The 27,372-nt window shown below is 42.6% G+C and overlaps 3 protein-coding genes across 6 annotated transcripts; 1 reads left to right on the top strand and 2 right to left on the bottom strand.

Moving 5' to 3' along the window:
- The first annotated feature begins 2,846 nt into the window (after nt 1-2,846).
- On the top strand, nt 2,847-8,322 carry il7r (interleukin 7 receptor). Its single transcript, XM_018748593.2, has 8 exons — nt 2,847-3,018; nt 4,945-5,047; nt 5,393-5,550; nt 5,770-5,918; nt 6,136-6,292; nt 6,402-6,519; nt 6,980-7,052; nt 7,325-8,322. Exons 1-8 carry the CDS (start codon nt 2,937-2,939, stop codon nt 7,721-7,723), a joined length of 1,239 nt encoding a protein of 412 aa, XP_018604109.1. The 5' UTR covers nt 2,847-2,936; the 3' UTR covers nt 7,724-8,322.
- A 645-nt stretch (nt 8,323-8,967) lies between these two features.
- On the bottom strand, nt 8,968-14,377 carry capslb (calcyphosine-like b). 4 transcript variants are annotated; one of them, XM_018748600.2, is made up of 5 exons: nt 14,317-14,377; nt 11,418-11,569; nt 11,144-11,321; nt 10,842-11,051; nt 8,968-9,145 (listed from the first exon to the last, which is right to left on the bottom strand). In XM_018748600.2, the coding sequence occupies exons 2-5, from the start codon at nt 11,552-11,554 to the stop codon at nt 9,044-9,046; spliced, it is 627 nt and encodes a 208-aa protein (XP_018604116.2). In that variant the 5' UTR covers nt 11,555-11,569; nt 14,317-14,377; the 3' UTR covers nt 8,968-9,043. The 4 variants fall into 4 exon arrangements, with proteins under 4 accessions (XP_018604116.2, XP_018604133.2, XP_018604126.2 ...); XM_018748617.2 differs by having other exon boundaries at nt 11,144-11,312; XM_018748626.2 differs by lacking the exon at nt 8,968-9,145 and adding an exon at nt 9,828-10,366.
- A 962-nt stretch (nt 14,378-15,339) lies between these two features.
- On the bottom strand, nt 15,340-27,242 carry lmbrd2b (LMBR1 domain containing 2b). The gene is made up of 18 exons (XM_018748115.2): nt 27,104-27,242; nt 23,788-24,045; nt 23,524-23,636; nt 22,848-22,946; nt 22,465-22,632; nt 22,170-22,380; nt 21,992-22,066; nt 21,796-21,909; nt 21,454-21,637; nt 20,607-20,788; nt 19,783-19,916; nt 19,435-19,540; nt 19,167-19,264; nt 18,943-19,046; nt 18,756-18,802; nt 18,383-18,500; nt 18,154-18,283; nt 15,340-18,076 (listed from the first exon to the last, which is right to left on the bottom strand). The coding sequence occupies exons 2-18, from the start codon at nt 23,959-23,961 to the stop codon at nt 18,013-18,015; spliced, it is 2,121 nt and encodes a 706-aa protein (XP_018603631.1). The 5' UTR covers nt 23,962-24,045; nt 27,104-27,242; the 3' UTR covers nt 15,340-18,012.
- Nucleotides 27,243-27,372: the final 130 nt, after the last annotated feature.

Below are 27,372 nucleotides of genomic sequence, written 5' to 3'. Positions count from 1 at the left end.
CGCTGTAGCCAAATACATTTCATCCTATAGCTTTACTCAGTGGTTTTTCTACATATTTATAATAAACACATTTACTTCACTAATACTTAACAGTATTACCTAAAGAAAAAATGTGACAGATGCAATCTTTTGAATATGTATTTCACAAAGATTGGATAGGATGGATTTCTTTAAAAGTTTTCCATTAAATACAGGATAAATGAGAAAGATGAAAGCACGTAATCATTTTTCATTTTTAAATTATTTTTTCAACAGTAGTGCATGTTATAACAAGCAATTTGGAAACCTGTTTCTTTATTTCCGCATTGCAATATTCTCTCTTTTAAATTCTGAACAAAGCATGATTTAATGTATATTTTGATCAGTATTATCATCCAAATACTCCCAGAACAATTCAAATTTAAAAAAATACTCATAATTATTTTTGACCACATCACCCACAGGCTTAGAGCATTGTCACAAGTGCTCTGCAATACAGAACGAAGCTTTACAAGCAGTGAAATGAATCATTTTTCAGGAACACACTAATATAGTTGTTTCTTACCGGCAAACAGGGGCAGCACTTCAGATGTGTTTGTGTTTATGACAGTTCTATTAGGGGACCTTGAACTGTACTCTGTTTCTTTCTTCCACTGCATGCAAATTTATTTTTCTATGAAATTAACTTTTGACTTGTTATTGACTTGCTACATATTAGATTCACATATAATTCTGCATATACTATATGATATAGATGTAACACATACAGTAGCCACTTGACGTTACATTGTTTGCCACTGTTTATCTTTCAAGATCTCTGTTATTTTGCATAGAAAAGTCCCCACCTTCCATTTAAACTTTAAATCTTTTTCTCTTTGTGGTGCTTATGCTAGAACACTTTATCTACTTATTGATTTTCCGTTCGGGAATTTTCGAAAAGTCACAATGAAACTGCGGAAAAAGACATTTTTTTTTAAAGGATTGAGGTAAATGGGCCTGTTTAGATTTAAGTTCATATCATCTTTGTCTTTCATAAATTAATTGTTTAAAAAGACAGGACATTTTTATTTATTCTTAGATTGTGTCATTTTAATTCATCGATCAGGATGAATGATGTGCACGTATTATATATGCACATTTAATACAATACTGTGCACACCATTATAATGCACCTACTCAAGGTATTGTTCTTTTTTTAAATATCCAGATTATGAGAGTAAACTTCAAAACGTAAGTCGCCGGATAAATAGACCAGTTCATCGCTAATCGCCAAAGAGATACCATTTACAAATTGAAATGGGAACATTTACTGCCAGATCTGTGAATGCGAAAATACTGTAATGACCCACTTAACTGTTTTGGGCAGGAAACTTGTTAAATGTAAATAGTTGCATTATGGGAAAAAATGTGAACTGTGGGTGTGTAACCACTGGGAACATTTCTGGGGAAAATGATGGGTTGACTATCTACTAGTGGGACAGGAGGGTATCTGAGAAGGTTGGTGTCAGGTGTAGGTCTGGGAGGAAAGGGGGTCCTTAGGCTGAGAACATTGTTCCTGTCTGCTGGTGTTCTAATAAAATGCTTCAGATGAGTTATCCTTCTTTACCTCATCTAAACCCTTATGCTATGTACTGCAATACTTCTGAAGCAGACAAATGCTAAACTGAAATTATTGTTCCTTGTAAGTTCTGCCTTGAAATTAGACCCCTGAAGAAAATGTAAAAGAATATATAAATGAATAAATAAAGATGCTTAGCTTTATTTTGCATGTCTACCCCCCACACAAAACTAGGGTGCATACTATTATATTTTGTTATTTCAGAGGTGCACCGAAAGTGGGTGATGGGAGGAGAAAGGATGTGGAAATCGTGTTTTTTGCTCGTATCTCCTGTTACGCTCAACGAGTTCTTGTAGAAGCACGTGGAGAAGGAGCGAAGGAGTGTCGCGGGGCTCCGAGGTCAGACACGAAATGTGAAAGCAGATCCTGTCTTTCCACATGGTCCTCACCCACCTCCAGCTCGGCACCCGGGCATGAACATGAGAGAAACGCAGGTTTTTGGGCTGGTATAACAGTGCTCGACGCAGCACTGTACTGCCTCTCCCCTGCAAACTGCTCGGAAGGAGACACCAGTCATGACAGTAATAGTGAGAGTTTTGCACTGACACCCTGCAGAATTACACTGCTCGAACCCAGTACCTGTATGAGTAGCTGGGGGTGTCCTGATGACAGCGAGAGCTCATTTCACTGACTAATATGTCCCTCTGCGTGCTCTTCGAACGACTGTAAGACAGTACGCTGCGGCAAAGCACCTGGAACCATGTGAAGCCCCTCTCAGACACACCGGCCTCATTTCGGTCGCCGGTCGTCGCTGCAGACCAGGTCGTCATCCTTCGCCGCGACGTGAACTGGAAGTATTAGAGCCGATCGTGGCTTCGGGACTAAACTGGTTCGACAAGCCCTGCGTGACTTTGCAGGAATGGTCCAATAGGTTCACTCCCAGAAATCATATGCCCTCATATCTTTAAGACGAGAACAATGAGAATAAATAAACAACAAAGGGTGCATTTCAGTTTTAACTTGGGAACAATTGTACTGATTTTTTTTTTTTTTTTTCAACAAACACCTTTGGGGTGAAATATTTCCTCGGGATTGCAAGAGCAGACTTGTCCCTTGTCCGTGAAGCAAAAGTTCCGGTAAGTTCCACCCCCGCAAGGAAAGTCGTTCCCCATCCTCGGGGTTTCTTTTGTAAACATTTCTTTCTTCATCAATCATATTTAAAAAGAGTTTCCTGTTATCTGCAGAGCCACAAAACCGAGCCTGCTGTTCCCCTGCGCCCTCCCCCCACTTCCTCCATATTTATAGTGGCAGGTCTGAGAGAGGCAGCAGGTCTGACTGCAACTGTCTGCGCTCAAGTCGCTGTCCCACTCACGCAGCAAGCATCGCTTGGGTGGGAAGAATGGCTCCGTGGTACTGGGCCACGCTCCCCTTCATCCTCAGTCTGTCTCTGGCTCTGGCCCAAAGCGGAGGAGGAGATGAAGGTAAGCTGCCCATTTAACCGCAGTTGTTCTCGTTGTTTTTTACACCTGTCAACTCTTACTTGCCACCATACAGGCTCTCGCTAGGCATTTCCCTTGGGAAAGTGAACTTTAATTAGTTTGGACGTGCTTTTTTTAGTCGTCAGCTGAGCGCTATGTGGCAGAGTTGCACCGAGAACGGTCAGCGTTGCATCAGCAGTCTTGTATCGCTCTTGTGCCCCGTATCCACATCGTTCGTGCCATGCAGAGCATCAGAAGAAAACCACTGAAGATCTTTGCAATGCTTGCCCATGCAACGAGGCTGCAATCTGACATGTACAAGAGATTTGAAAACTGGTAAGCTACGCAGAAACAGTGCAAACGTCGCGGGGGCGTTGCGGTGGTTGCACAGATTGGACAAGGACTTCCAGTCATTTCCAGCATCAAAGCCATGGCGTTCTTCAGAGACGAACTTCAGCTTCTTTGGGGTTTGGTAACAGATCATGCTTCTCTTCTGATGAGCAGGCTGGAAAGTGTTCCACCTTATTTTACTTAAATAAATCCAAAGGTATTAACAAGGAGGGGGCGCAGTGGGCTGGACCGGGTCCTGCTCTCTGGTAGGTCTGGGGTTCGAGTCCCACTTGGGGTGCCTTGCGACGGACTGGCGTCCTGTCCTGGGTGTGTCCCCTCACCCTCCAGCCTTACACCCTGTATGTTGCTGGGTTAGGCTCTGGTTCCCTGCGACCCTGTATGGGGCAAGCGGTTTAGACAATGTGGGTGTGTATTGACAAGGAGGTACAAAATACATACATTTAAAGGATTATCCACTTTGAAGCACACGGCGGTTGCAGTGACTCAGGTGCAGCGGGATGTTTTATTCTGACTCAGCGCTCTGGAACCAGGATATTTCTTTTAGGCCTCACAGTCCGCCTCCAATCCCACATGCTGACCTGCACTTTAAACGTTTCTTTAAGTACTGCTGTCTTTAATGTCCATTTGAAATGGCACTACATTTGATTTCTACTGCACAAGTGTAATAACTGATTCCCAAGAAGAAGCCCCAACGTGGCCACCAGGTTGTAGAAGGTTGCTCATGTGCCTCCTGTACTCAGCACACTCATACATTTAACTGACACCTTCCTCCAAAGACACAATTTTTTATCCATTTATACAGCAGGGTGATTTTACTGTAGTAATTTAAGGGTAAATACCTTGCTCAACCTGGGTGTGGGTGTTGAACCTGCAACCTTTGGGTCTAAAATCAGCAGCTCTAACTGTTATGCTACCAGCTGTCCAAATAAGTTAATTTACCCAACGTGGGACACTAACCCCCAACCCTGAGATGAAGTGTCTCATACCCTACCAGCTGAGCTAGCCGGGCTTTACATTTACCATACACTTACCACACATACATAGCATTCACCTTATGGGTCTCTACACTAAGGTCACACTCAAATCTGAAGTCTGCCGCCTTCTTGTAGCAGAGTACTCAACAATCTGCAGCAATATTTACGACTGGTGAGTCTCCTCCATACGGCCTACGTTTTGTAACCTTTCACCTGCGTTTAAGGAAACTGCATCGGCATGTCACCTAGTGTGTGCACCGTGCGTGTGGATTGAAACCGCTACTCCGTTTGTCCCGAAGCGAAGCTGACTCAGCCCAGATTGCGCTATGGTGATGTCACTTGCCACTAGGGTCTAGAGTGATGATATGGTGGTGAGTCACCATAGTGATTTCCCAAAACAATAAAAGGCTCACTTCACTTTACCCCCAAAGTGTGCATACAGGTGTGGAGGACTTTGTGGCTGCCCACCTGCCCCAACACATGAAATATTTTCATTTAAAATCCAGGAATAAGAAATTCTCTACAATGTATGCTGAAATCACTGTCCAGGCTGATATGATGTTGTGCCTGACACTAAGCTGATGCTAGACCTGGTCTTCCACAGATCCCTTTGAATTATGCTATTCCAGCATAAGGATAAATCAAGTGAATTTCACCTGTCAGCTGGAGGATGACCTGGTTGGAGAGGTGACCTTTGCAGAGATTTGGTAAGGAAAAGCTACAGAGCTCAACCGCAACAGGGGCAGGAGGTGGCACGGTAGTCTAGGAATTAGTTTTGTACTTACAATGTTACAATACCAGAAAGGCAGTTTATTTCTCACTGCTTCCCGCACGTAAACGGATGGTGTACGAGACATGAAACCACCGTGTACATCACACCGCAGGACTGTAAGCGCATGAAAATCAAAGCCTGGTTCCACAAAGGAAACATCTGAGGCCAGTATTTGTTGAATGAGCCACAAAGACACAGGGTGTTAAGGCAGATGTAGCCTGATGATGGATAAATGACATCTAATAAGTGTGCTTCTTCCAATCCCTCACTTCACATTCAGCCCCACCTACAGTGATACTGAGAACTGCAGCACCATAAACAAAACGAGGGAAAAAAACATCATATTCAGGAATCTTTGTGTCTTATCCACATATACGCTGAAAGTCCATTTTAAAACAAGGGAACCATTTACAAGCGAATACCTGATGACAGAAATAAGTGAGTATGAATGTCTTTACATTCACTTTCTCTGCTGTATTTGCTTCTCGCTTCCCTCCACTACATCAGATCGCTCAAAAAGGCCACATTTCCATGCAGAAACAGAGATACAGCTCTTACTTCCACTCTAGTTGAGTTGTCCTTGTCCACGTGGTCTTTTGCCAGTACTCAGAGTGCATCAGTTTTACCCTGACTCTCGTTTCACTCTCCTCCCCGCAGTAAAGCCTAACCCACCAAGGATTTCCAGTGCAACATTTCTGAGCCAAAGCAATCACGCCATCATAGCCATCGAAAGCGGGTACTCTGGCGACTACCTCGACAAAAAAATGAATATCAGCATCCGGATCACGGACAGGAGTACAGTAAAAGTACGAATACGAAATACTTTTACATTTTGCTTGTGTTTATACTTTCTACTCCATGTTTACATGTAAAATTCCCACAGCTCATCGATCTTTGAAACTCTCAGCTAATGTTCCTTTTCGAATGCACTTCCACACTCTTGTTCGATGGTGGCAACAGAAAAAGCGTGTACTACCTCCTGGTGTCGATCTCAGAGCGTTCCTCTGTAAACTGTGTCTGCAGAAATACGTCATACTCCAGGACAAATTAATCATCGAGGGAGTGCACCTAAGAGAGAATATGATATATCACGTTCAGGCCAGAATGATACCCAGTGGCGATTATTTCCGCGGCTTTTGGAGCGACTGGAGCCCTTCCAGTCAATTCCAAACACCCAAAGGTGAGTTGAAAGAATGTGCAACGGCACCCCCCGTAGGTCACAACGGATACCACGCCTGAGCCGCCAGCCCGCCGATCTCACTGACGGCCTCCCTTCTCTGTCGCTTTAGAGATTGACAGCCATCGATCGCATCGCCCTAAACCTAGCCTGTTGGTCTACGTGGTCATCTTTGTGCCGCTCATCTTGCTCATGATACTTGTTCTCGGGGTTCTCCGATGGCACAAGGAGTAAGTCCTACTACCCTCTGCTCTCTTCCACCTAGAGGCTTCAGCCCATCAGGCAGGCTTGTTTTTCTATTCGGCTTCTGAAACGAAGCTAAAAAAAATCTCCTTCAGGAAGGAGAGACCAGTTTTCATTCTTCCTTAGCTCTCAGTTCTCTCATCATATCCAACTTTTTGACTAGCTAATTATTTAAAGAGACAGACTCTACATGCATCAGGCCCTGTGCTCATCCAAGAGCAGGATTATAGAGCCTCGGGGCTATAGTGTCATCACTTACACTGTGAAGACACTGGCATGAAAATTTTTCATTTCAGCTAAAGCTTAACATTTAACCCTGGATTTCAACATATCTTCCACTGGTTTGGTTTCACTTTCACATTCTGCCACAGTTCATTCATGCAACATCTGGAAAAAGAGGCTGATTCCCATTTAAAGTGCAACTATCCTGTGCTCTTTTCTTCGTAGGATAAGATCAGTCGTTTGGCCAAGCATTCCAAACCCCAAAAACACTTTGGTTCAAGGGTACAAGCCAAAAAAGGTAAAAAAATAAAAAATCTTTTCAACCTTCATTCTCATTTCTCAAAACCAGTTTGAGTTTGCCCTCCCCCAAAAGAAGAGCATTACTGTTCTTCATCTAGATGGATTTCAAAGATCACAGATATGGACTAAGTGACACGTCACATCTCAAAAATACAAAATGTTTTCCTTGTATGAAACCGACACGGATAAAGTCGTGCAATAAGGACAAGGTTCCTGCACTAATAATGCCCGTCGGTGACATTTGTTGACATGTTGTTGATCCGATCACAGGGTCCACCTGTTAGCTTCAATCCTGAGGCCTTCATTGACAACAACATCCACCTGATTGACCGGGTCGAGGACACACGTGCCGTACCCGACATTTTGGAAAGATTGGGCGGCTGTGAGTTCAGAGGTCACGGCAGTTCTGAGAGGTATCCGGAGGCGGTCCCGAGGAGCTCTAATAGCAGTGTAGGAGAATCTCAGCCTATGCTCCAGAGCAAGAGCAGAGGAGACAAGGAGGGGCTTGAAGGGGACAAGCTCTCACACAGTCTAGGAATTCCAGGAACTCCAGGCTCATCGGGCAGATCGAGTGGTGACGGCGGTAGCAATGATGCGGCCAAAAGCATGCCAGTTCCTCGGAGAGAGGAGGCTTACGTCACCATGTCCAGCTTTTACAAGACCCAGTGAAGGGTCTTCTAGGTCTTAAGATCTTTCCAAGGCTGTTCTCTCTCAGAACTTTTGTACACTGATTCAGAAGCATTACGTTTCCACTGCTGCTCACGTCTGATGGATCTGACAAAAAAATCTGAACCGCGACCACAGCCAGCCCTTAGAGGAAAAACCACTGTGCCTGGACCACACAAACAACTGACCACAGGACACCATTAGTGTCTGTGCCTCACCAATCCATTTACTTTTGGAAACAATGCAGATGTGGTCTCTGTGGCAGGCACAGAAGAGCGCTCTATCATCTCTCTGCAAGGCAATGTATTGGCGGTGCAACCTTCAGCACAGGAGATCATCTTGGTCACAGGCTTTTCTGCTCCTCTCAGTGGTCACCAAGAGGCTGCTATGAAACCAGCACGCTGCAATATAAAAAATCTTCAGAATATTTTTGTGTCTTGACTTGTGTGTATTTAGGTTGTCCTTATTCCAGTTTGTTTTACAATGTCATTAGAATTCTATCATGGAATTTCTAGAGAAATTGTAAAATGTCGTGTTGGAAACCTCCTATTACTGACTTCATAATAAAATCAAAGTTGGGATGTACTCAGGCGGTCAACTAATAGGGGTTTGTTTATGCAGCAAGGCTGAAGAGTCAACATTTTTCAATTACCTTCACTGTGGAGTATGTGTGTGTGTGTGTATGAGCACAGTTCATATGAACTGAAACTTGATTTTTAAATTTACCCTGACACATTTTTAACAGTGTGCACCATCTACCTTCAGAGAACTGGGAACTGCAGAGAGGAGATGTTTCATGCTGTTATCACTGCACTACTGTTGGCTCTTCAAGTTACGCACACAGCTGGGACTGGAAGTTTGTTCATAATTCATTTTATTCATCACTTCTATACCACTTTCACCGCTAAGTCACAATCAGTCTCAATCAATAAAAGCCTAATAGTACCTGATACCAAACAGATAGTTAGAGTCTGTGCAGATCATGACTATACCTATAATAAATATTGTTATGGATCCAGGGTTAAGGAGGACACTGTACACAAACAATTGAGATGTTATAGCTAAAATTTGTTATGAAGGTATATTTAAATTTGGTAAAAAATGCTTCTTAATCTCAAACTGACATTTAACTTCATCCTGCTTTCAGTTTTCCTTAATTTTTCACCTTTCTACAGAATGAAAACAAATATTTATAATTACTTAACAATAAAATATTTATTTTAGACATTAAAGAGATAATGGGCTTACAGATAAAAACTGCATACATTAACTATTCACAAAAAAAGTTCAAAATTAACAGTAAAAAATACTAAACTACTGAAATCATAATTTCCATGTGGTCTTCATCATGAGAATAAAGTAGACGTCGTTGTCCACAGAGGCACTGACTCCACAGTAATAGTTTAAAAACTCCTCCTTGGTGACCTGCAAAGAGACATGGAGGATGGATGTCACTGAGCTGGACATCCTTCAACACTGAAGGTGTTGCGTTGATGCAGGCCACTGCATAGGGGCTCGTATCACTGCAGATTCCCAGAACTACTCTAAATTTGCTTTCCATCCCTTGATCGACCCTGAAGTGTGAACATCTAACAGATCTACGGTGTAAGATCCTAGACAAAAAGGACAAACGAGAGAGGAAGCCCATGGCAGCATTTCACTGGAAAAGAGAATCCACTCGAATTACAGTCCAGCATTTACATGAAAGATGATTTACAGGATTGCATCCACTGATTTAACAGATACAAGAGGATGTTTTCAGCAAAAACACAAATGCAATATGCAGACATTGCTCTTATGGAAGCTATCAGATGAAGGCTGGGTTACGCTTCCAATAGCTTCCATAATGCGCTCACACCAGTCATGGCTGGTGCACATTAACAAATGTGAGGACAACAAATTCATCACGTGCTTTTTATGGCTTATCAACTAATAGAGGGAACACAGCAATGTCCACATTTCTCAAGTGTTTTTGGTTTTCAGGATTCTATCTACATCTACACCAAGAGGTCTAAGTACGACAAGAGATCATCTCAAGGGTTGTACCCTACAAGTTCTCTACAGAGACTACAGAAAGAAGACAATTAGGTGAAAATCAGTAGGCGGAGTTAAAAATGGACACTGTGTGAAAGAAAAAGCCGCTTCAGGTCCCAGGGGTCAAGGGTTGTTACCCTAAGGATTATGGGTTAGGTCGTTAGTTCATCTTCCAGGCGTTGCGCATCATAACGATAAAGTAGACATCCGAATCGATGGAAGCGCTCACGCCTGCATAGTAATTCATAAACTCATCTTGCGTGACCTAGCGCAACAAAACAGAGAGGCAATGGAGGTGGAGGAAAATACGTTACATGCAAGTCAGCATCTCCATAAGATGGTCGAACCTGTTGTATTACCATGAACATCGCTGTAATGTATCAATCAACAAGCGGTGACTGCACACGTTAAAAAAACGCGAGGATCTTCGATCCGTTTGCATTCCTCACGCGGAAACCTCCTTAAGAGACATATTTGTAGAGTGAAGGATACAAGTACTTTCTTGGAAATGTTCACCAAATTCATATAATTTTACTTTCCTGCATGCATCTCCTTTGCTCCATTTAGTTATTTGTTTTCTTTACATTTTCATACGTGCCAAGCTGATGACTTCTGGACATAAAAACAGGCAATATTTTGTATAAGTGCCAGCTGTCATACATAACTTTAAAGTGGTCAAGTGATTTCTTTGCACCTGTATATTAGTGTTGTGTCGTTTATGTCATTTTGCCATTCTATCTTGGTGGTTCTTCAGCTCTCCAGGCTTCTTATATCATATTAATGATGTCATTTACACCATTCTTGCTGTGGTGAGCTAGTGTGTAGGATCCCCCCAGGTAAGGAGACTCTTCTATTCTATTCTATTCTATTCTATTCTATACTCGAACCCCAGACCCACCGGAGAGCAGGACCCGGTCAAACCCGCTGCACCACCTCCCTGTGGCACTAAACATTATAAAGAAGAATTCTTTGGGAAATTCAAACACAGATTGCTAAGTTGCACATTCTAGAGCCTTCTTCAGGATCACAATGTTGAGTCACTTTGCATGTAAAAACAGAATTTCGATCTCAGATGACAGCCACATACCTTCCCATCCTTGTCATAAGGGGAGTCAAAGTTGTCCAGGAATGTGCGGAACACCTGCTCCTCAGTCCACTCTCCATTCTGATATTTGGGGTGGTGTTTGGCATTGTAAACTCCCTTTAAGTCTTCAACTGTGATGACTCCATCACCAGTCCTGTCCAGCTTTCGAAAAGCTTCCATGATCACCTGCTTCCTAGCATTGGACATGGGTGGCTACAATGACAGCAACACCAAATTGTGAAAAAAAGTGAAAAATACATTAAAATTCTTCCTATGATGGACCTTACACATGATGATACACTCACCCTTAATGTGATGAGGAATTCATCAAAGTCAATGAGCCCACTGCCATCCCTGTCAAATTGCTGGAAGAGCTTCACAGCTTCATCCTTTTCCATGATTATGCCATAATCATTTAAGCCCTTGAGGAACTCCTTCATGTCCAGAGTACGGTTATTGTCATCGTCCATGATCCTGAAAACTCTTTCCAAAGAAGAATCAAGGGCAAAATGGAAACTGTACAATTGTCATTGCGATATTTATTGTGACAGATCACATTCATCATTTATTCTCACTCACCTGGACAGACCCTTGATACCCGCAGACCCTCGTGCCAAACACTGCAATCGCAGCCGCTCCACTGGGTCTACAGTTGTGGACAATAGCCGCTTTGCATTCAGTGCCATCTCCCGATCATGCCGCGCGGTGCCAGCCATAATCCTCTCAAGATGCTTTCATCAGCCAAGAAAGACACATAAACAGAAAACTTTAAAATCTGAATATTTAGCTATAAAAACATGAGATATACTCACAAATTCAGCTCAGCTGAATTTATTTTTATAGTGCACTCTTCTCCCACGGTGACACAGAACGATGAACAAAGGATCAGAGACATAATACAAATAAAAGGTTAGCTATACATTAAATTACTACAATAACTGTATCAGTTATTAAAGCTGTAAGTCAAATGGCCATGGAGGAAAGGAACAAAAAAAACTGTCAAACTGAAAAGAGAAAAAACCTCCAGGGGTCCAAGTGCCAGTACCTGCCCACCCCTGATGGGCATTCTAGATTTAAAAAAGGCTTTCAAGTCAACTGACAGGCTATTTATAACATTGTTGCCAAGTGCTAATAAGTTTATTTCCTGGTTTGCATTGGCATGTCACATCCACAATGGTATGCAGTCATCGGATTCCAGCAGCACAGACTCACAGCTGGCCTCCACACACAAACACACACACACACACTGGCAGAAGCTGCTTGTCCCAAGTGGGGTTGCAGCAAGCCAGAACCGAACCCGGCAACACAGGGCACAAGGCTGGAGGGGGAGGGGAAGGGGACACACGCAGGACGGGACGCCAGTCCCTCACAAGACACCCCAAGCGGGACTCAAACCCCAGACCTACTAGAGAGCGGGACCCGACCAAACCCGCTGCGCCACTGTGTCCCCCCAAATAAATATATTAGATGGCAAATAAAGTCCTCCTAAAACTCAAATACAGTACATTGGCTCCTCCTGTTTCAAAGAGTCCAGTTACGGATTGTTGAAGACACTAGTATTTTCCAGCATTTAGCATTTATTTTCTTTACTTGTGAAGTTTCTAAAACTTCCATCAGTAAGAAAAGCAAATAGAACCACTTTTTACGCACCCAGCCGATCGGTGTCCCTAAAATACACTGAAACACAATACAAGTGTGGGACATGTTTAATTCAGCTCATTTCCACAGTGTTTACTGCTTGTGTCTGGTGTTCTAAAGTGTTGGTCATAAGGAACAAGATGACAAATGTTGGATATGTTTATGGGATTAGTCAGTCAGTGATCACTATTGAATAAACAGTTTCTGGAGATTGCATTCTTATTTTCTGCCTTTTAAAATTACTTGTAGTGTTAATGTATCTTGAAGTTATTTAATAAATATTAAAGTCTATTCTAGCTATGTTGGGGGGTCTTTATAAAACCTAATCCTCAAGATTTTATTGTGATTTAGTTGTAAAAGTGACTTTAGAATTATGACAAAAACAAGTCGCAAATAGACTTGTGGTCCCAGTTGTGGTCACGTGGTGAGGTACCAGTGTACAATGGCTTAAGACAAAAGGGGAAAAAAAAAAAAGGATAACCAGTTGCTTGGCATTGTTCTATCGAACTGTATGAAGTTCCACACCCGAGTTGGAGTTTGAATATTAAACACTAAGTGAAAAATGCTACATTTCACTCTTTACAATTTTACTGCATACTACCTGCACACTACAAGATGATGATGGAAAATCTTTCAACGGAGATTTCTGAGAGCACACGGCACTATATGAACACAGATGTACATTATCTCGGGAAAACATTGAGTTGCTGTGAATGCAGGATCCACAGTGTGGTGCACTTACAAATATCTTGAACCATTTGGCCTTCTGATCTGCTGGGACAGTTGGAAACTCTTACTTGATATGATGCTCTGTGACTAATTATACGGTATAGCTTAGGTTATTTTATCTGCTAACAGCAGGTTTTTGTTAAGAAGTGAACCCAAAAGGAAAAGACACTTCTGAACTTGTTATGAGCTTTATTATAGTTGCTCGAGAAAAATATTTTATGTGTTACTGGTCAGCTTTCAGGCAGCTGTTACAATCAGGCATGAAGAAGACAAATGTCGTGAAGACAGATTTTAAGCTATAACAGATGTTAAGAAGACAATATTAAGAAGGTTATGGGTGTGGGAGTTTACCAGAACTACACTGTTAACTATTTGATGAACAGATTTTGACAATGGTCATTTGTTTGAATGTACAGTCAGAGATTCCCGATTCAATCTTACTACTTAGAGTAACTCCAGCAGTGTTTAGGGACCTCTTCTCACCCTAAATCACAAACAAGAGTAAATTCTGCCTTAAGGTGCAGAGAACACAGTAAAGGCATCACCTCGCATCTTTAGGACCCGGGTTTCAATCTTCGCTGATTCAGGTATTAATGCTAAATTGCTCTAGTAAAATGGCCTTCCTGTAGGTAATGCTGTATGGATGTGGAAGTGGGACACTGAAGAAGCAAGACAGAAAAACGATAAAACTACTTTGAACTGGGATGCCGGAGGAGATTTTTAAGAACACCAGGGCCAGAGAGGAGAAAATGGAGCTTGGATCAAATAAACCACAAGATCTCATTTGAAACACAAATGATGGGAGTAAGGTTGCCATGGAAAAGTTGGAGGAAAAAGAAGAAGAGGATGACCAGCCACCAGATGGATGGACTCAATCACAGTGACAACGTAAGTATCCCCGTCAACCCTAAGGACACAAGCGGAAAACAGACAGATCATGAATCCAGAGGCACTCGCACCGACTCAGTCTATTTACGCGATCCACTCGACGGCACTACGACACAAACATGATAATCCCAAGTATTTTAACAGACAAACACCGCAAATGGATTTGAAGAAAGTCGTCAAATTTGTAACAATGTCATAAAAACACTAGTCGGTTATTTCTTACCACCAACTTCGAAAGTCCGGATCAACAGGTATTTTAGGACGGACCAGCCTTTCACTCGATCGAGACCCAACCCCTACGCCTCCAGACGTTACCATGGAGACGCGCAGCGATGAGCGCCTCTTGCCTGTGATTGGCTGGAATCGCAGCCGCTCTCTGTCTCGCGCCGCCGCGAGCGAACCGGCCGCGGGGCTCACCGCCCAGCGGTTACCGGAGAAACGGGCAAGCGGCGGCTCTGCTCAGCCAATGAGTCATGAAGGGACAATAAAGGCATGAAAAGCCAGGGAAGAGAGCAAGAAGTAGTTGATAAATAACTGACCTGGTAGCCAGATAGAGCCTCGAGCGCTGAAGCTTGAGGTTCCGCCAAACCACCGCGAACCAGAGCTTTCGAACAAGATCGATCGTCAACTCTGGTTGCATAAAAATATGCGATCGTTTTACTTCACTGCTTAGTTTACCGGTCCCACTTAATTTATCCACATATTGATCAGGGCAATTCGACTAGCTGATCCCAATTTATTGTTGTCAGTTTACATTTATTTAGCAGACGCTTGTTAAGCGACTTCGAATGAACTCTATGTAGTGTTATGAGCCCACACACCTTATTCACCGTGGTGACTTACACTGCTAGATGCACTACTTACACTGGGTCACTCATCCATACATCAGTGGAACACACACACTCTCTCTGTCACTCACACACTATGCGGAACCTGAACAGCATGTCTTTGGACTGTGAGAGGAAACCAGAGCACCCAGAGGAAACACACACAGACGCGGGTAGAACATGCGAACTCCACACAGACTGAGTTGGGATCGAACCCACGTCCTGCCGCCCAACATAAGGGAACGGTTTACTGGGCAAGGAGGTTTGCGCAGGTAAGGGATTCGACCTGTCGGTTCCTCATGGTGACACATGGAACATAAACTGCTCTGCCTAATGATGGTGTCCAGTGCAATTTCTCTTCCACAAACATTCATTGCAGCCCAAAATGTCAAACACAAATCGCTCAGCTCATTGAGCAGTTACAGTATTTTAATTTGGTCGCAGCACATTTGTGTACATGGTTACTTGCCACATTTAAGATACATAGAATAGAAACCATTAAGATAATTACAGCATTCCGGCGTCAAACAGGTGAACATCAACAGAACAAAATACCACCGAATATCATATAACTTTTTTTCTACTTAAACGAGCAGAGGACTGTCATTTAAACAGAGAGGGTTCTGAGTGTTCAACTTTAATATTAGATTTGAGGCTTTGTTGAACACACACCAGAGAAATAATCATTTTATTAATAACTCGTGAAAAATTGAGCACAAAACAGACAGCAGGTACAGAAACACACCACAACAGCCTGATCCCTCCACAGCTGCAAACAGCACAAATATAAAAAAAAAAAACCAAGGATTTAAGAACAAAAAGCTGAACTGATAAAAATACAATTTATTGGTTAGTCGTGTGTGTTTCTGTACCACATAACGTAGGAAAATACCATGTAAAAAGATCCAGTGGTGAAAACATGAACATTTCACATGTACAATTAATACACGAGTGATTTCTCACCAAACCCAAAACTTCATGAAAGCTAATCCAACTCAGTTCTTGTAACAAGTCACCTAACAAAAGATACAGGACACAATGCAAACCTTGTTGCAGCAATATCCTTACATATTTAAAATGAAGCCCTCATATTTTCAGACTGATGAATGATTTTTTTATGAGGCCAGTCAAAGAAAGACTGAAATCGTTCCCATTGCACATTAAAGACAAGGAAGTGAACTAGGGCCATAAAAACATCTTACGTTTTGCAACAGTTACCTTTGAGAACCTTCTCTGTTGCAAACAATCCTCTACTACTAAAATATTCATATAAATAAATGTACACAATTGACACATTACAGTGTTTCCAGTCATGACAGTACAAACCCAAACCCCACCTTGCAAACCTTGACCCAGAAAACACCAGGCAAGTTTAGTCTACAACTGGCCACCGCAAAAGGCAGACAGACCACAGCTCTTCATTTGTGGTCCAGCAACCTTTCGATGTGCTTCAGATGAGATTTTAGTGCAAATCCAGCCAATGAAGACTGTTGGCTGCAGCAATATGTCCAACATTGAAACAGTCATCCAAACAGATTAACAAAAAACTAACACCTTCCGTGTCACAATCGGCGTGTGGCTCTTGGAGGTGCACCTGCTTTTAGCGGAGCAGACAGGGAGTAGGAATTTGTGTTACCGGTAACATTGATTAAATCAGTTTAAAGACGCCTCATTCTTCTCAAAAGGACACTTTTTAAAGTAGTTCAGTATATAACACAAAACCAGAACAAAATCTGTGTGTTCTGCTTTCGTAAAGTCAGATTTGGATCCGTCACAGTTGGGTGTGTCATTCTATAAACAAGTGATTTCTGACATGTAAAACTATGAATTTCCCCAGAGTTCACACTGGGAGAAGGTAGGACATTTATTCAGGATTTAAACCTAAATAAAAAGACTGATTACCATGTAACGTAGTTGGTTTTTATACAAAAATTTTTTAAAAAGTAAATAATGGGCACTTACCAGTCATAAATACTATGAGCTGCATCATTCACTATTGTCCAAAGTACTAGGAAACTAGAATTTTACAATTACTATATTCAAATATTACAAATAGCATCTGCTGTCACAACCAAAGATGAAAGACAAACAAACAAATCATTTGAAAGCAAAGATGATACCTCAGCTCAAAGCTCTGGCCTGCACATTTCAGAGGTTTTACCTCAGTGCTCCACAATATGTGCTGTTTTAGAAATGCAGATCTGCTATTGTATCAGCTAGTACCCGTGTCATACAGTTAGCTCATAGTGTGTCATGCGCCGAAATCCACAGCCAGTTACTTGGCAAATAAAAAGAAAACGCACCGCTATTTCTCAGTGTTTATAAAGGAGAGAATCTCCAAGTGTGCAAAGTGATAACTTCATTCATTGGACATAAACACAAGCTACAGCACAATGAACAATGTGCCTCTGAACGCACAGAATTAATCAATGCAGATTTTAGAGGGGGAGATACTTATATAAGTTATCCCCATATTACTATATACAGATTTATGTACAATAAATAAATAGAGGTTCAGAAAGCCTTTTGTTAAATAAAAAGTGGCCTTGCGTCACTCATCTTACCACTGAGGATCACCAGTTGGCTGCGAAAGTCGGAGGAAATTGTACAACTTTGCTGAATTTCTCACTTCGGGAAACATGCACATTTTCCATTTTCAAACATTCCTCTGTGAATAATACTAGAAGTGTTACGGAAGAACACTATTTTAGGACAAGATTCAATAATATTAAAATGGATTTACTTTTCCAAATTCGGATTCACTTTTCTATCGTCATTTTTTCCCTGAAAACTTGGATGTCTTGTAAACAAAACCCAAATTTTAACAGCCTTCATACAGTTACGGTTTCGAAGAGATTTGCTTGTAGTATGTTATGTTTAGCTGCAGAATTTTGTGGGGGAGATCACTGATCGTTGAATTGTTGTGAAGTCTCAAAACATCAGATCCACGTGTACATGGAAGAGGTAAAACGCTACATTCACTGGAGGACAGTGGTCAAAGGCCAGAGACGCCAGCCTCCTAAACAAATTAAGAGAGAAGCAGGAGGACAAGTGGCCTGTCTTTGTTTCTCCCTCCACTCGCAGCTCCAACCTCACACGTCATCAAAGATACGGCTGCGGGATGAAGACATGGACAGATAGCGTCCCCCAGCATGCCTATGTGGGCAGAAGAGATTGGGTTAAGAATTCATAAGAGATAAGGGAATCACAGACTGTTCCAGGGCCAATCTCACCTTCCAGACTCAGACTCCAGTGGATCGTCAGACAGCATCTCAGCGTTGAAGTCCAGCGGCTCAGCATCCTGCAGCAGCTCGATCCGGTCCCTGTCCCCTGAGCGGTTGCTGGGCCGAGAATACCTGGCCTCTGTAGCAGGGGGACAGTGTCAAACACCTCTGGCCTCTTGAGGCTGGCATTATTTTCTAAGGTTCTTAAAGTTCTACAGGTTCTTGGTTGTCTACGTACGCCTGTTTGCACTGGCATTCATCGTGTCACCATAATTGGTCTCCTTTAATTCAGAGTGAGTGTTCCTATTTCTGGTCACGTAATCATCACGCTGGTTCCCATAGCGCTCCTTCCATTCCTGAAAAACATTAGGAAACCAATGGCTCTAGAGCTCCATCCTATAAGAAGCCAATGAAGTAAATTTTATGCACACCATCTGAACATTAATCCTGACAGAATATTTTTGGCAACTGTGGTGTTCTAGATCCTTTAGACCCTGGACGTCCGTTTGTGTCACATGAGGCAGGATGAAACAAGCCACGTGAAAACTTTTACTGGACGCTGCATACGACTTGCTATTCATGACAAAGAAAAATCAAAAACCATAACTTACTCTGCGTCTGTTCTCTCCATCTTCTACCCTTTGACGTTTTCTTTTCTCTGGGTTGCAGAAGAGCAATATTCATCATCAAAAAAAAGTTTGCACAATTAAACATTTAAGATTTGGCCTTGATCACCTATGGCAAAAAGAAGAGAAGGCAGCATGGTGGGACAACAGCAAAGGGATCCATGCCAGTCACCTCGTCGTATAAGTTCTTTTCCCTCATCAATCAGGTCAGAGGTCATGTCGTTTTCACCCATGAACTGCTGGAAGCCCAGAAGGTTCAGGCAGCGAGTTCCGAGGCTGGAGACAGAGAAGCCAGAGGTGAAAGGTATGAAAAGAAGAACCTACCTAGCCTACATGTCAGCCTTTGACGGACTGTAGAGCCAACAGTCATGATACTAGGTTATGCTCCAGGCTCACCTGAAGTAGGTGGCGATACACAGGATGACGATGAGCATAGGGTAGTAAATGTAGAAGCCATTGGCAATAAACGAGAGAACACGCATGGACCCCATGATCTGCACGAAGGAGAAAAACATGATCTAAGGTAACATTACCACTCAAAAGAAGGAGGGTGTCATTTTAGTAGCATACAATAGAAAATGGACAGATTTCTGTCACCAGAGAGAAGGTACTACACCCTCTAGTCTACATATGTTAGGCATGCCATCTTAATTTGCACACTCACAGAAGTATAAGCTGTCTGCTCCTTCTGCTGGTGTGAGATGGCAGAGTCCATGTGGATCAGACCAAGAAAGTTCAAGCAGAGGGGCGGGGTCAAACGGCAGAAAAGCCTGCAGATTAGCAACAATCAATACTGAGCAAACAGACATATTGCACTTAAAAAAAATAAATAAATAAATAAAATTTAAATACAGAAATAGTGGTTTGAAAAACCGAATATCCTGCAGCATGTCCAACACACTGCTGTTAAACTGGAGCCAAAGCACTTACAGCAAACAGTTTATACCATTATGTGGCTGAAAGCCTGAACATTTGCCTACTAGGTGGTTAACAGTGACTAGAAGTAACGTACATGCCGCTGAACTGCAGGCTGTAGGCATCAGTCTGGTGATGAGAAGCCAGGTAGTAATAATTGAAGACTCTGATGCGGAACACCGTGGAGTACACGCAGGTGCACAGGAAGAAGATGGTGATGAAACACGCCATCTGGTGGACAAAACCATGCCATTAGGGTTAGGGTTAGACAGGTCTGTTTAGCCAAAGATTAAAACTATAACAGCATCCCCAACAGAGTCAAGAGGTACAGAAGTCTATTCTGAACATGGATTCAAATACCATAAAAGATGCTAATCAGCTGTTCTAGCTGTACTGATTCAGAAACAGAGAAGTGGATGCAATAAATCTACCTCCAGAACAGCACTGTGTACTTTGTAATACAAACACAGTCATCCTGCAGTACAGAGGAAGGCAGAAAGGGAACTGTACTGTACCTACAATTTGTGTAATATATTTGACACCTCCCCCCCATTCCTTGTTAAGAAACTATCCAGCCGCCAATTTCAGCTCTTTGGATTCAAATCTGCAGCATGATACTCATGAGCATATAGAATATGTGCATTTGCATTGCATAATTATCAACCTCCTGGCAGTTCTGTCACCAAAACAGAGCCACTGGTGAGGACTTGGTCAGGTCAACACATCAGAGTCTACACTGCTGGTTTTAGCAATATGGCTATTTAGAGGCAGGATATCCCTGGCATGCTTGCATTAATCAGTATCAGCAGAATGAATGAAAGAGTTATTGATCCTAAATGTCCTTGTTTCCAGCACTGTCCAGTCCCTTCAGTGTCAGCCACATGCCAAATGAACCCGACGTACAAACACCAGCAACCTTACCTCTATGTACAGGTAGTTGTAGTCCTTCTCAGCCAGCTGGATGAAGACAGCAAAAAGTGAGAGAACAGGCCGGGTGCTGAAGAAGGTGCACTCAGACCAGACCACGGCCACGGAGAACAGGGACAGGACCACGGCCAGAAGCCGGTAGAACCACTGCTTGAGCAGACACTCCCAGTACCACTCTGGCCAAGAAACAGAGGGGCAGGATACATACAGACACAGTAACCTTGCTTTGGCAATCCCTGAACAACTCCTGAAGAGACACATGAAGCTTTAAGTCTCACACATATAAATATGAAATTAAAACTATGATGAATTCAAATGCAGACACACGTACAATACACAGACCGGATATTAAGTGTTGACATTGCCCACCAACCCTCACTCTCTTACCCTTTCTCCCTCTCTGCCTACTTCAGCCAAATATGTATTCACAACCAAATGGTTCGGTTTACTTAAGATAAGGAGCAGCCACAGCAAAAGATTTGAAACATCGAACAGGTGCCAGGTGCATTCCTATTATTTAAACAGGCATCACCCCAGGCTGACTAGCTGTACAGTTGCACCGGAAAACTGCGCCTCTGATCACAGGAGGGCAAAGTGTGAACACAGGAGTTACCAAGCCAAAGACACTTCCTTAAATGATCAATTACAAATCTATATTCCAGAGGTGGCTAGAAGCTGATGTTTTGTAAATAAAATACACACCTCAGGAAAGGGCTCGGGATATATTAGGAATGGAAAAGGAGAGCACCGCATGGTAAAAACATGACATAAGGGCTGCTCTATCCCCTCCTTCTCTTATGTAACTGTTGCCACCTCCTCCTCCTGCCATTACTGAACTCACCTACAGTGGGAGTGTAGACATATCGGCTGAACCAGCTGGGAGGTTCAGCAGGGGCGAAGCTGTGGACAAACTGGTGCGTGGAACTGGTCTCATTCTTGGCCACATCTTCAAGGTGCAATGCCTGATCTAGTAGAATCTGCCACTGGACCCGGGTTCGGTTGTGCCGTTGCACAGCATATATTACCTGTTTCAACAAACCTGCAGCTTCAAGTGACAGCAACAACTGATCTGGGAAGATGTCTACAGACTCCTCCCCCCCACCCCCATACGAAACACAGCTGCCAGCAGGCTGACATGCATGACTGAATTACAGAGCATCCTCTGGAAATGCTATTATTGCACCTGCTTATGCAACTTCTCTAGGCTTCTTTCACTGGGATAGGTGTTCTGCTTGTCATCAAAATCCTCGTAGTCATCCATGTTTCTGCCCATCTTCTCTTGGTAGTCCACAGGACACTGGGAATTAAGGCTGTGAATTAGACCCTATAACATACACCTCTGACAACATCCAAAGTTTACAGATGTGCCCCTCCTTTACCTTCCTAAGGATGGTGTCAACATACTTCCTCAGTGGGTGGTTGTACTTAATAGACTCGCTGACCTTTCTCACCTCCTGTAAAAAAGGTACATGCAGAGGAAGAGAGTTAAAAGTAGGTTCTCTCCATCCCCCTTGGAAAAGAAGGAAAAAAAAAAAAAAAAAAAACTCCTGACCCAACCTCCATGATATCCTCCAGGTTTTCCTCAGCATCTGCCTTCTCAGTCATCAACTTGGCGGCTTTGAAGTAGGTCTTGAGTAGCAGGTGACCTCGGCGAGAAGCATTCCAGTAGGAGCGTGGGATCTCCACCAGACCATAGCCCAGCAGCAAAACCAGTAAGAAGAGCCCCCAGGTGTTGGCTGCTGTGATGCCAATCGTCTGTAGCTCATACCTGGGAAGGAGACAATTGGGAGACTGAGTGACAAAAGGTAATGTAGCCAGGAGATTTATGATTGTGAAGAGAAGGATCTCTCACCATGACAGCTGCCACTGTGGATGCACGGCCACATAGATGAGCAGGGAGCCAAAGATAAGCAGATAGGTGCCATAGTAGATGGCATTTTCTATGAGGGCAGTCTTAATCTTCCCAGTGATGGAGAAGCCCCCAGATCGAGCGTAGGACTGCATGAAGGGCAGCAGGAGCCTACAACACAGACAAAGAATGAGGGAAGAGTCTTTTAGCCAAAAGCAAGTTCACAGGACCATGGCCCAGAATATGCCCACTCATTAAGGGATCATGGCTGCTCCTAAACATGTCTAAGAACTCACTAACTCAAAAAGGTTCCAAAAAGCATAACCGATAACTCACCTAGTCCAGGTGATTATCTGTATGTGTGTGACTTGGGATCAAGCACTCACCAGGTGAGACACTGAGAGGTCCAATAAACCACACGCCAGAATACAGGCATGATTCCATCTGGAATATAGCTCCAAGGCTTGTAACACACCTTTGGAGAACTGCAACAAAACAAGAGACCAATGACCCAATGAGCTTCAAACCTCAGCTGTGTAATTTTACTAGAGAAATTCAGGGTAAGTACATTGTTCAAGGGTACTACAGCTAGAGGTGAGATTCAAACCTGCGACCTTTTGGGTTCAAAGGCAGCAGATGTAACCACTATGCTACGGTGCCCCACCACAGCTCTAAATGGTGGTTGCCAGGAGACACACTGTGCCATGTACTCACTGCCCACTGTAGAACCACAGAGCAACTGATCACTTGCAGAGAACAACAGAGGGGGCCAGCCTTTCTACTGAAGCTGTAGTAGGATTTATACTGAACCCCCACCTGTTTGAACACATGGTAGTCCTAGTACAATCAATAACCTGTACTGCTTCAGAATGCATTTTCGATGTCAGATTTTACATCAATTTTGTAAACAGCAGACAAAATAAAATGTAGACAATCTGGAAATGTCACCAAATCTTGGAATCTGAACATCTGCACCATATTTCTGTTTGTCTCTAAGGTAGAGAAGTAGTGCCTCATCCAAAGGCCCAGAAAGAGTTCAAGGATAATTTATAGTCTCCTAACCTTTTAGTCGGCAAAACAGAAGAATTGGCAGCTGTCTGATTAGAAAACTCTGCAGTTACGGCCAGCATCGCCATTCGTTCCTCATTATCCTTCTTGCACTGCCTGTAAATTGTCTGGAGAGCAGAAGACACACAAAGAGAAAGCAGTGACTTCTGGGTAAGTAGGAAGCAACCCTAACGGCAAAAAGTAAAATGGGGTTCTAAAACAATATATAAACATCTGAAGCACATACAGTGGATGTGGGGTACGTAGCGCTATACTAACCGTGCTGACGTCCAGTGGAAGGATAAAGACGATGAGAAAGCATAAATACCAAGCCAGCAGTGTGCCAAACAGCACCATTCGCTGCTGTTTGCGAAAGTCACCATAGCGATGCAGGAGGAAGAGCGCGAGGAAGAACACCACCACGATCTCTATTCCCAGTGCGGCCCCGCTCATCCTTTTACGCTGGCTTGTTCACTCAGTCCCCACCAGCAGGTCCTTGTGACAGCCAGCCACACTGTTCACTGGAGAGTATCAGGCCTGAAAAACCAGCAAGAGGCATAATGATTTAGGAACTCACACTTATAGGTTCAACTGTGAAATGCTTATTTTAACCTGCATTAATACAACATCCATCAGTATAAATAGAGAGAAGTGCCAAAATAACCCACTGTATTTAAACAGCCTGCGAAGCAGTGGAACTGTACTGAACTGGCACTGCAGCGCGCAGCACAGCACAACTGCGAAGAACATTACAAACACAGCAGATTTGGAAATATGGTTAAATTGCATGAGTGAAACTGCAACACCCTTAGCTGAAGAACAGGTCTTGCAGCAGGTAATGAGGAAAACATTGCATCCGTGTCACTTTTTACCTGTTAGTCATACAACAGCACATCCATGTTCCTACTGCAGCGTTCGCAGTTTGAAATGCTCCTAATGCAACGGGCCCCATCATGGGGCACAACACCGAACCCCAGGACTCCAACATGAGCTGAGCTACAAGAACAAACCCTGCATCACAGACCATGAAGTGGCAGAAAGGCTGGGCAACAAGCTGCTAGGCAACAACGGGGACCCCGCCGATGTTCGCTTCCCTGAAAGGTGTCTTTGTTCTCCGCTGCTGGACCAGTTACCGCGCACATGGAGCTCGTTCATCTCCAAAAAACAGACGATTGAAAAACAGCACACAAGCCCCCAGCCAACAAACATGACTCAAACATCTTCACGACATAATGAACCATCAGGTATTTCATAGCAGATTTCATTCACCTTCACATGTGTTTGCTTTTGTCACTCATAATACACTTTTTCCACTCTTCACCGTATAGATATAACTACAGCAAAGCCCAGTAATGAAGACCGGCTTAAATTTGACAATGAACAAATCTGCACTATGAAATTCTAGCTAATGAATTCGGTTGTTATTTTGAAAAATGCAGAAGTTCAACAACCATGCAGGGAGATCCTTCGGAGATTAATAATACAAAAATGACCACCAACTAACATAGCTCAAAAAAAAAAAAAAAAAAAAAAGACAACAGCTCTGTGTAACCAGTACAGCAATTACACAAAAAGCAGAAATAAGTGGTCGCTATACTGGTAGAAATCTGACTCCTCTACAAAAGAAATGAACCCTGAACTGTCACAACCAGACTGCTGATTTTTAGTTTCTCCTCCATTCAACTTACTTCCAGTTTTTACAGCTCAACGACACTTCAAGTACATAAAAATGTTAAATGAAAAGTCTTAAGTACTTTATTTAATACAGCAGTATCCAAGATCTTTACATAACCTTGCCTGTATATAAATGAAGAGACATTTGGTTTTTTAAGCTTTTACTGCTAGACTACAACGTTGCTTATGTGAGGTCAGCAACATTGAATGGAAGGTTGTGGAGATTACACACTTTTCCCATCATTTTAAACCAATTTTTATAGAGTTTATAGTTAATGAAAAATGGTAAGAGTTAGACTAAGATGTACATCTCGGCTGTAACCTGTACAAAGCACCGTTCCCAGGATTCCACGGACCAACACAACCCTATGCTAGATAACTGGTTATTGATTATGAATGGATGGAAGTGTTCAAAATATTTTAAAATTAATTTTAACTTTGTCTAAAGATTTTATAGAAGACAGCTTCTTAAATTGGTGTTACATACGTATTATTCAGTGTTTATTGACTGTGACTTAGTAAAAGCAACTGTGGAGTCAGAAACTTACAATTCAAACTGTGGAAGATCCAGTGCAAATATTACACTATATTTAAATATATAATATTATATATGAGGCACAGAGGTGCAGAGAGCATGACCTACCTTTTACCCTAGGCTTCAGGGATACATTATAATCCACTGTAACCCTGCAAGAGGTTACTGATGAATGAATATACTGTATATTCTACAATTTTATACATTTATTCATTTAGCTGAGGTTTCCTCCAAATCAACTTACAACATTAAGGTATTCACCCATTTATACAGCTGGGCAATTTTCCTGGAGCAATATGGGGCAAGTACCTTGCTCAAGAACACTGCAACTGGAGGGAGAATTCAAATCTGCAACCTTTGGGTCTAAAGGCAGCAACTCTAACAGCTACACTACCAGCTGTCCCTACTACATATACACAGAGTCCAAGAGAAGGTATACATAAGAAATTAAATATCCCTATGGTATATACATAATGGTGCATGTAGATATATATATATATATACACACACACACACACTCACACATCATCAAGTACACTATAAATATAATAACTCACTGGCTGTTGATAACCACCTGTTCTATATTTATGTTAAATATATTTCATATACTAAGTAGTGCTCCTAGATACTGGAAATAATTGTTTTCAACATACAAATTCTCAAAAGGTTTTTTTTTTTTAAATATCCACCCAGTCTAGGTGTATATATAGGAGAGAAGAGCAGATCTTGGTGTCTGAGCAGGTTTAGTTCTACATCTAAAACCAACAAAAGAGGAATCAGTCATTTGAAAGAGCTGTTCCGACATAAATGGCCCAAAACAAATATTATACACATGATGAGAAAAAACAAAACATTACATCATCATGTAATACATGACATGTCAAATTGGTTTTTTCCAGGTGGAAGTCCCATTATTAATGCTGTTTGGACAGCTAAATAAAATATTATATTGGAGGAGACTGCCCAGCTGTCTGCGCTAAGCAAAGAAATGTGAACAGAAACTGAACAGAAAAAGAGTTTACACTTACAGCTGACACATCACTCACTCTCTCTCTCTCTCTCTCTCTCACTCACTCACTCACACTCACACACACACACACACACACACACACACACAACGTTAAATTATTACAGCCAGAGGAATTACTAGAGAGCCAAGTAACACACTGAGAATACACATAGCATGTACACGCACACTTAGGCTGCTGAACTGTTTACACGAAAATCTCTGATGATTCCACATAAAACAAGATCAATTTCGATGAAAGAAATTATATATTACGAGCCGCCGTCGGGTACGACGTCACGTCAGCCTAACTCTGTGCGTATTTTACGGATTTTAAATATGTTAAATACGTTCGTCAAAATTACAAACTATTTCCTTACTTCACCAGGGTTGCTGAAACGTCAGGATTAGAAGCCTGTGTCTTTACTGAGACAAAAGACCGCCGAGACAATACCCCTCAAGATTTTTGTGAATGTGTACAACAAGGCACCGTGAGCGTCACATCCTTCGTCCTTCGTGCACCGCATCAGGAAGCAGAAGATCGCGGTGCTTGTCGGGAGATGTATGCATTTAGGAACGTGGCCTGACGTGTCTCACAGAACGGAAACGCGTCAGAGGGGACGTAGCAACTAGTAGCCCGTTCTGCCAC

This window comes from Scleropages formosus, chromosome 6, assembly GCF_900964775.1.
Source record: "Scleropages formosus chromosome 6, fSclFor1.1, whole genome shotgun sequence".
In the NCBI taxonomy this organism is placed as follows: Eukaryota; Metazoa; Chordata; class Actinopteri; order Osteoglossiformes; family Osteoglossidae; genus Scleropages; species Scleropages formosus.
This window is presented reverse-complemented; position numbering and strand designations above follow the sequence as displayed.